At 39.3% G+C, this 9,742-nt stretch overlaps 1 protein-coding gene and 1 pseudogene across 5 annotated transcripts in view; both read right to left on the reverse strand.

Moving 5' to 3' along the window:
• Window positions 1-2,408: 2,408 nt before the first annotated feature.
• Cdc26 (cell division cycle 26) overlaps window positions 2,409-9,742 on the reverse strand; it is a 23,110-nt gene continuing 15,776 nt past the window's right edge. For all 5 annotated transcript variants that reach the window (XM_010639381.3, XM_010639378.3, XM_010639379.3 and 2 more), the window contains one exon: window positions 2,409-2,868. In XM_010639381.3, the coding sequence (XP_010637683.1) occupies window positions 2,695-2,868 (174 nt within the window). In that variant the 3' untranslated portion in view covers window positions 2,409-2,694. The remainder of the gene's footprint in view (window positions 2,869-9,742) is intronic.
• On the reverse strand, window positions 6,109-8,322 carry LOC117284322 (annotated as a pseudogene).

Here is a 9,742-nt window from a genome sequence, read left to right on the forward strand (position 1 = left end):
ATTCAAAATTAAAGTTTCTTCACTACTTCTGTGGTAGGACTGTCGAAAATTCTTTCAGGTTGTGAGTACTAGGATTAGGTTCCAGTCACAAGGAGTTCCTTATGAGGAGCTGGGGCATAAGGCAAGGAGTACATACTTATGTCTTGTCATTTTGACCCTGCCCTTTCCAGCCCCTTCTTCAGAAGATACATCTAAAGATAGAAAGTCTGCATTTGAAATAATGCCTTAATCACTGAGTCTACAATTCATGTTGACTGTTTAAGATTGTAAGCTCTTGAGAGCAGTATTGCTATAGTAGAAATGTTTTAACAGTGTCATGTGCAAAGGAACAAAATAAATACTTTGATTTTGTGATTCTAGTATGTCTTTCTGCCCAAAGTGATATCAGAAGCTGGTCTCTGCAGTCTGCATGAAGGCTGGCCTGCAGCATCAGTTTTTAAGATGTCAGGGGCTGTTAAGTGGCATGATCCCATTGTCGTCTCACTCTCCTCTCTTCTACTTAACATGATGACCTAGTATATGCCAGATCTATGTGACCTTTTGCAAAGGAGACAGGTTCTTCACAAAGCTGGATGTATTTCAGTGTACCAAAGATTCCTGAATTTAAAAGCTAGCTTTTGTCACATCATAGTCCCTTTCCTGTGTTTATGCCATCAGGAAGGAGGCTCTGAACTGAGCCTCTAAGTTCACTGCAAAATTTGTGCTGAGCCCTGCCCCTGCCTGTCCCTCTGGTAGGGCCAGAATGCTGGTGTTGCTTGCTGTGCTTCTGGCCCCCAGGGGGCATTTTGTCATTCTGGCCATTCCTAGTCTTCTTAGTGTAATATGAAGAGCAAGGACTTTGGAGTCAGTAGGTTTGACTCTGAATTCCACCGCTTACTAGCAGTGTGACTTTAGGAAAAGTTATTCTAACAAGCCTGAAGCCTTAGTTTTCTCATTTATAAAAAGAGCAATAATAATACTTACTTGAATTAGCAATCAGGGTAAGGCATCCCACACAAAGCACGCATCCCAGCCATAATATGTTTTTATTATCTACTGTTTATATTCTTCCTCCAGCTTTCAGGAAAATTGAAGATAAACACTTCTAGATAAGGTTAGTATCTCTTTACAAGCTCCTAACCAACTTCCTGAATTTGGGTAATCCAGATTTGAATAGATTCTAAGAGTGGATGCATGTGATTTCGGTTGAGCCAAGAGATTAACAGCTGCAATAAGCCCTGATCTACTGGTCTGGCAATTGTCTCATTCTGGTAATAAAATAGCACGAAAATTCCCTGAAGCCTAAACAGTAACCTCACTTTAATATCTCTACCTCCTTAAACTCAGCAGAGGAAGACCAAGAAAGCAATGTAACAATGAAGTTTATAGGCATGAGTTCAGAAAGCAAACTGCCTGCCTTCAAATTTCAGCTCTACCACTTAATTGCTGAGCTTTAATAATTATTATAAAATTAGAATTAAGTATTCTTATGGGAGTTAAAGCACACAGTAATATCTTAAATACAGTCCTCAGTGCTAGTTATTATTAGTAAGGACAGGGAAAGATATTCAGGAGGCACGTTGTTTTCTTGCTTCTGTGCCAGTTCATGCTAATTTGTGCTAGGGATTCATAGCCACAAAGCTGAGGCAGTCTTGTTCTTCTCTTTGATTTTTTGCGTGCATTTCCACGAGGCTTTAATATAACTTGATGTCCCTATCTAGAGACAGTCTTGGAGGGTTTTTGTTGCTCTTGCTTTTAAAACAGTAAGATAAAATTGATAGGTTGTAAATAAAATTGGATGAGTAAAGATTGTTTAAGAATGTCTAAAATAAACTATTATATATCTCTTTCTATCCCTGACTTTCCCAAGTTTTTACTCAGGTTTAAACTATCCTAAAAAGGGTAGGTAGAACCCAGTTATAGGGCCTCTTTAGAACTGATAATTCCACAGGTGTTTACTACCACAGCAGTGGTTTCTTGTCATTAAATTTAGTGGTGAAAACAACGGCATGATTCAAGATTACTCTGAGCTGTGCTAAGATAGGTTCCTGCTGGAAAAAATTCTTAAACAAGTTGAGATAGGAAGAAATATTTGAACAACAGTAACACTGTCAGGAGAGTTCCTCAAGTTTTGCTCCATTTTTCTGTCCTCCTAATGTTATACTCAAACTAATTACAAAGTCATTCAGGAAAACAAATCAGGCATTTACAACTTGCTCAGATTTACACAAAATAAATACGATCTACTAGCCACAAGGGCAGAAACCTTTGCTAATTAGACATGAAAGCCACTCAATAAATACTTGAATGAGTTAAATGAAATTAATATGGTCCAACCAAATATGTTCTGCGCTTTGAGTCTTTTAGTGAAAACAGGAATGAGGTTACCTTTTATTAGAAGTTACCTTTCAAAGCCCAGGGCTTAGCAGTTCTACTTAGCTACATTAAGGATGTGTCACAATTTTCCAAAAATATATTTATTTTTAAAAAAACAAAAATCAGATGTTCTACAGAGTAAAATTTTCCAGAGACAAACCAGAGTTCAAATTCCAGCTTAGTGTGAAAGTTGAACATCAGTAATTTCATGCAGAATTTATCTTCCTCTGCAGGAGGTAAAATACTCTGCTTCACTGCATGTGCTCAATTCTCTAAATCTGGTATTTCTCCTATCATTTTACTCCATTCCAGGGATCTGTTGTGCAAGGGAATCCATCTTTAAAATTCAAAACTTCCAAACTGAGATGAGCGATTGTTTGGCTTGGGTTGGGGTTTATAACCAATCCGATCATTGATCATTTGTTCCCGGCTCTTGGGGTCACTGCTGAGCCCAATGGTTCCTTCTCCATCATTGCCTCCTACATCAACATCTTCCTTCTGTTTCTTGCGAGTCTGAAAGTATAGAAATTTTAGGATTTAAGGCAACATTCTTTCAATTAGCAAATGTTTATTTGGTACCTACTATGTACTTGGCATGGAGTAAAGGAAAGGGTTAGGGTCTAAAAAACAAACTGAATATCTTAGTTTTTGGTTTTTTACTGGTACAAAAGGGATACAGGCATGCCATGATAAAAGATAACCTCTACATTCACTCTAGTTGGGAAACAAGCAAATAGACTATTTAGCACTGCATGATTGGGGTTAGGACTGAGGGAAGCCCCCACTGTCAGACTCAAAGAACTGAGAAGTTGAAAGTATGGTAGAGCAGGTTCAGATCAGGAAGCTGTAACTGGAAAGACACCTGAAAGCTAGTAGAGGAGAAAGAAGGAAGAGTGCTTCAGCAGATGTACTGTTCAGAAGAACACATGGAAAATAATGTGACTGGTTTAAAAAAAGTAACAATAACCACCAAAAATCTACAGCCTGACTGACTCCATGAGACTATACAACACTGGAAAGGCTTATGCTGTCTTATGAAAAGGTCTGAGTTGTTAGAGTTACAGATACAGCTCAGCAGTAGAGTGGCAACATACAGAAGGCCCTGGGTTCAAGCCCAGCACTACACACACACACACACACACACACACACGTACATAAGTTTGGGGACTTATTTATGTTTTGAAATTTAAAATTTTAATTTTGTATTGGGATACACTACCCCAATTTACAGGGCAGTATACCTGATACAACAAAAAGAAAAAGCTATAGCAGACTGAGGGCCGTAACTGATGCTACACTGCATTTGCTGCAAACTGGGTATCATGGTTTCCTATTTAAGCTGCAATAACCTTTTGACTGTGGATTATTATTTCTTCTCTGGCAGATTTTTACATTTCCTGTAATGCATCTGAGACAACTGTCTCAAAGTAATCTGTAGCTTTCCTGACAACCCTTTCCTCTCCTAAGAAATGCAGCCCTTTTCTGTTATGTTCAGAAGCCTCTGCTACAATATCTGTCAACACAGGGGCTGCCCAAGCTTCCTCCGTCAAAACTGCCCCCCTTCATATGTCCACAATTTTACTATTTTCCATTATAATTTCCAAAATCATTATAGTTCTCCAAAATACCATACTTATCATGGCCAAAACTTCCACTGTAACTTGTCGTAGCTACCATATCCACTACAATATCTTGGTTTCAATAGCCCGGTACACTATCATAGCCCTGGTACTATTCTAACCAGAACCACCTCCAAATCTGTTACAGCCACCATTGCCTCCCCTTCCACCAGGGTTTCCACCATGGCCAAAATTACTTCCACCACCTCCAAAGTTTCCCCCACAACCTCTGTGACCCACTGGGCTTCATCCCTTATTTTAGGGCCTTTTGCACTTCCCGGTTGTGCCCATTAACAGTGTGGTATTTCTGAACAAGAACTTTATTAACTGTATCATTATCAAAAGCTATAACCAAGTCTTCTCTTTTTTACCATTCTGTCCATCTTCAATAACTTCTGCTCTCAATCTTGTTTTGCTTTGGAGATAGGATCTTCCAATGTGGCCCAGGTTGGCCTTGAACTCAGGTACTCTCTAATGCACAATCATCCTGCCTCAGCCTCCCGAGTGCTAGGATTATGGGAATGTACTACAACTCCCAGCTTCTATTTCACTCTCTTATACTTTTCAAAGTAGCCTCTCAAATTATTTTCTGTGTCATCTTCAATGCTGCCAACAAAAATCTTCTTCATCATTAGGTAAGCATCTGTCGTAGAGTCCTCTCTAGAAAAAGCTCTTTGCTCTACTCCCCCCCGCATTCAGTTTATACGCTCAAGCTGTCACATCAACACAATCCATGAGTGTGCCATCTCTCCATGCGTTCTCTTACACTATCCTGTGTACTTTTAAGGTTCGGACAAGCAAATAAATGTTTTCAACTGTCCTGGTTCCTTTCAATCATGGATTTGTGCGGCCATGGCAATGGCTGCAGCTGGGCTGGGGGTGACAAGGCAGTGTTTTACTGCCATTTGGAGAGCACACTTGATGCTGAGCTCCATCGATCTTAGAGAAGAGGCCAGACTTCATTTTATTTTCATACATTTTGGCTCTTAAGTGATAAATGGCTGCAGAATTCACAAAGAATATCTGTTTATTTTCAAAAGGAGAAACTAACAATGATCCCATAACAACTACTACCTGACTGTAATTATGATATTAGATGATAACAACTTTCTCTAAAAGAGTGAAAAGTAAAAACAAAAAAAAAAGTGAAAACTTCAATATGGAGTTCCTGATTGGGAGAGCAGCTCAACTGCTCTACTCCCTGGAATTACTGCCATTCTACACCACTTACTGTGAACTGTGAGCATCTAATTAAGGGTCAACATCAAAGTACTACAGTGAGTCAGAGCTGGGTGTGGTGGCACACACCATATCAGTACTCTGTGAGGCTGAGGCAGGAAGATAGCAAGTTCAAACCTCTTCTAGGAAACTTAGTGAAACTCCTATCTTAAAAACATAAAAGGGCTGGAGATGGAGCTCAGAGCAATGGTCCTGAGTTTAATCCCCAGTACCTAAAAATTAATTAACTAAAATTAAATTAAATACCCAAGTATTATAGCAAATCAAATAAAGTACAGGTTGGGTATCCCTTATTCAAAATGCTTGGGACCAGAAAAGTTTAAGATTTCAGAGTTTTTCAGATTTTAGAATATTCAAATAAACTATATAGGTTAAGCACCTCTACTCTGAAAATCTGAACTCCAAAATCCAAAGCTTTATGAAGTCATATTTATGCAACCAACATAGTGGTCTTCTTAACTACTGTTTAGTTCATCCATATAACCAATATGTGACATTAGAAACTTGAACCCAAACACCATTATGAAAACAAGTTCCAGCAGGTGTGATGGCACGTATCTGTAATCTTAGAGTTCTGGGAGGCTGACACAGGGGGATCACAAGTTTGAGTCCAGCATAGGCCCTGTCTCAAAATTAAAAAAAAAAAAAAGCTGGGGATGTAGCTCAGTGCAAATACGGTAGGTTCAAACCCCAATACCACAAAAGAAAAAAATCAAATAAAAAAGGAAGGAAGGGAGGAAAAACAAGTTTTAAAAAGCAAAAGACGGGGCCGGGGATTTAGCTCAGTGGTTCCGCTGCCTGCCTCACAAGCACAAGGACCCGAGTTCGATCCCCAATACCAAAAATAAATAAATAAATAAATAAATAAATAAAATAAAAAGCAAAAGACCATCATTCTGAGAATATCTAATTGGAATAAAATCATTTAAAAGACTTCCCACTATGAACAACTGGTGGCAAAATCTCATCACACTAATGAAACTAACTTCAGTTTAAAAAAAATGAAATACTAGTTTTCTACTGATTCCATTTTACTTTTGGGCAGGACTATCCTTCCTTCCTAAATTGCTCTGACACAGGTCAACCCACTAGATAATTATTTCTCTCTTCAAACAAAAATGTTTATGAAGGAATAGGCAATACAAACAAACACAAACACTAGGTGAGAACAAGTCGGCCTTATAAGTGAAAAAACCCCTCTGTTTTATTTAGCATAATAAAACTTACTGCCTAGACTTTACCAAAAAATTTGCCCTTCTCATTAATTCCCCTAGTATTATACAAGGTTATATCTACATCTAGATGCTAAAGTTTCTGCATTTAAATGCTTGAAAAACTCATTTAAAAATTATGAATGTTGTTTGTTTCATATTTTGATTAAAAACTCATATACAAAACACAAAAAACCAAATAAACCATATGGTGGTCCAAATGGAAAGGTTAATGTGCTATAATTATGTTTTTTAACATCAAAAGCAGTAGAGTTCCCGAATATAATTTGCTTACATCATAAATACTGAGATTCAAATATGTGTATATAAATCACATTTAGGCTCCATAAACTGAGAGCTCTCCATAAATATATAAAAGTATGTATAAAGTGCAAACCAGTGAGATAACCATGACAGCTCTGTAGTTTTAGGGTTCCTACTCATCAGATTTCAAGCCAAGATAGCTGAGGATGTTCTGGGCCAGCTTCATGGCCTGCTGCCTGGCAGCCTTACACTTGTCCTCTCCCTGTCCATGGCATCCAGGGTCAGCAACTCCATGGTCAGCAGCTCCTCCAGCCCGATGTAATTCTTATCAGTTCGATTTCCATCAAATGAGAAGACTTCTCTGACAGGTATCAAGAACATCCCAAATGCCTTATGCGACAGGTAGTCCTCGCAAGTAAACTGCTTCCTTTTCTCCAGACCTCCTTCAGGTTGATACAAGTAACCAGAGTTTGTACTTCAATCCCAGCTCTTCTCCTGGCTTCCCAAATGCAGGAGTTTCTCATCCTTACCTCATCCACTTGTCCAATCAAACCCTGCATTTCTGTCTTGGAGCTCAGGTACAACTCGGGAAGGTTTTGAACTTGAAGAAATTCGTTTTTATTTCTCTTATCCTCTGGAGGACCTTTCCTAGTTTTAAAATGGAAAGGTTCTGCCTCTGGTCAAGTGTGTGAGTAGTATCCCTCTTCTAAACCAAATACTTCAATAACTTCGGCGACCAGCCCTGAGAGCACACATGGTAAGTACCTGCAAGTCTTACTACTGTCCACTCTTATTAGAAGCATGATGACGACACCTCTGATCTTGTTCACTTCACACATCAGTTGATTTCTGGCGACAGAAGGATATGCAGTTTCAGAAAATGGCAGGGAAAGCTGCTGTTTCATAAAGTCTTTGATAATCTCTTGCATGGCACAGCTTTTGGTTAGAGTGTGATACCTTGCTTGCTGCAAAAAGATCTTTCCTCTGGTTTTAACATGTGTCAGTCTCAGAATGATATCCTGGATGCCTTCCTCAATTTTATCAGTGATGCAGTTGCCTCTGTTATAAAAGGACCTTTCTCTTTCATAAAGGCCCTGGCTTCTTGAAGATGTTCTATATGTCAATCCAGTATGGGTTGTTTGCCTTCTGCTCCAACTCTTGGAGAAGGTGTTGTCTCTTGTACCACCCTCTTCCTAGCTTGCTCAATGTCTTTTTTTCCTTTGTATCTACAGAGTCTATTTCAAAAACTTGCTTTGTTAGAATCCTCTCCAAGTTCTTGTAATTCTTGTCACTCGACAGACCAGTTAAGCTGATTACTTGCTATTCTATACCTTTTACTTCCTTTTGAATTGTCTAACACCTAGTAAAAGAAGGATGTTGGTTTCTCATATCCATATTTTTGTTGTGTTCAGCTGCACAAACACTGTGTCTCCCGCGCCATCGCAGTCTGCTGCCTCCACTTCTGCAGTGACACTAATTGCCTCAACAGAGAGACTAACTGGATACTCAGTCAACTCTACAAAGTTGTCCGCTGGCAATTAAACAGACTCATTACAATTGAAGTTTAATCATACCTAAAACACATGCTTAGTAATACACTATCAATATAAGTTCTTAAAATGTGACTGCTGGGATAAAAGAGGGGGTGGGGAATGTAAACTCATCAGTCTTAATACAAAGCAAGCCAATCATGTTTGTGGATACATACACGATATAATGTCCCCCTGCTGTATCATACAAATATATATTAGGATGGCAAATGAAAATAGATTGTATTGAACCTTTCTTTGGGAAGAGATTACAGAGTTGGAAATACTAATCTTTTTTGTTTGTTTTTTCAGACAGGGTCTCACTATGTAGATCAGGCTTGCCTAGAAATTACAGCAATCCTCCTATCTCAGCCTCCCCAGTGCCAGGATTACAGGTGTGTGTGTACCACCATGCCCAGTAAATATACTAATCCTTGCTTAAAGGAACTTATTGTCCAGTAGAGGAAAATAGAAAAGCAGACAATTACCACAGAGAGTGATAGTATGTATGAGAGATGTCAGCACAAGGGGAAGATTCTAAACTTAGCCCAGCTGGGTGTGGAAGGAGCTACATCAACAGATGAAAAGGAGTCAGCCTGACAAAAGAAAAGGGCATTTCAGGCAAAGAACACTGTGTTCATAGGAACTGAGATTAAATTTGAAGATAACCTAGCAATTAAAGATAAAGTAGAGATGAGCATCCCTATGTCACAAAGGGTCTTATGTGCCATGCTAAGAAATGTGGACTTTTTCCTGAAAACCTCCGAAGAATTTTTATAAATGGACAGCTAATACTATGTAGGCAAGTATTAGATGTAGCAAAGCCAAATTTAATACATATTGATAGCAGGGTATGGTGGTACATGTTTGTTATCCCAGCACTTGGCAGGCTGAGGCAGGAGGATCACAGTGATTTTTGAGGCCAGCCTGGGTTTTTCGAGACGGGGTCTCACTACGTAGTTGAGACTGACCTGGAACTCACTATGTAGCCCAGGCTGGTCTCGAACTCACAAGTGATCCTCCTGTCTCAGCCTCCCGAGTGCTGGGATTACAGTCGTGCGCCACCATGCCCGGCCTACATAGCTAGTTTCAAGCCCAGCCTTGGACTACATAGTGAGACACTGTCTCAACACCCTCCCTCCATAACTGTAAATTCTAAAAAATGCTATGAAAAAAACATGGCACTTTGTTGAGAACCTAATGAAATCAAGGCAGTTCGGACAGGAAGGACACACCCAATTGAATAGAGTCAAAACAGCCTCTCAAGCCAGAGAGGTGATATTTAAACTAAGATTGGAAGAAAGAAGATATACTCTAGACAGAGGAAATTGGTATAGAGGCCATGGAAGTGATCAATGTCTTGGCATGTTGAAAAGAAGCCAGAAGTAGTGGTACACACCTGTAATCCCAGCACTCTGGGTAGCCAAGCCAGGAGGATTACAAGCTTGAGGCCAGTCTGGGCAATTTAGCAGACCCTGTCTCAAATTAAAAAAAAAAAAAAAAAAAAAAAAAAAAAAAAGGGGGG

This window comes from Fukomys damarensis, unplaced genomic scaffold (genome assembly GCF_012274545.1).
Source record: "Fukomys damarensis isolate Sample0158 unplaced genomic scaffold, DMR_v1.0_HiC HiC_scaffold_36, whole genome shotgun sequence".
Classification (NCBI taxonomy): Eukaryota; Metazoa; Chordata; class Mammalia; order Rodentia; family Bathyergidae; genus Fukomys; species Fukomys damarensis.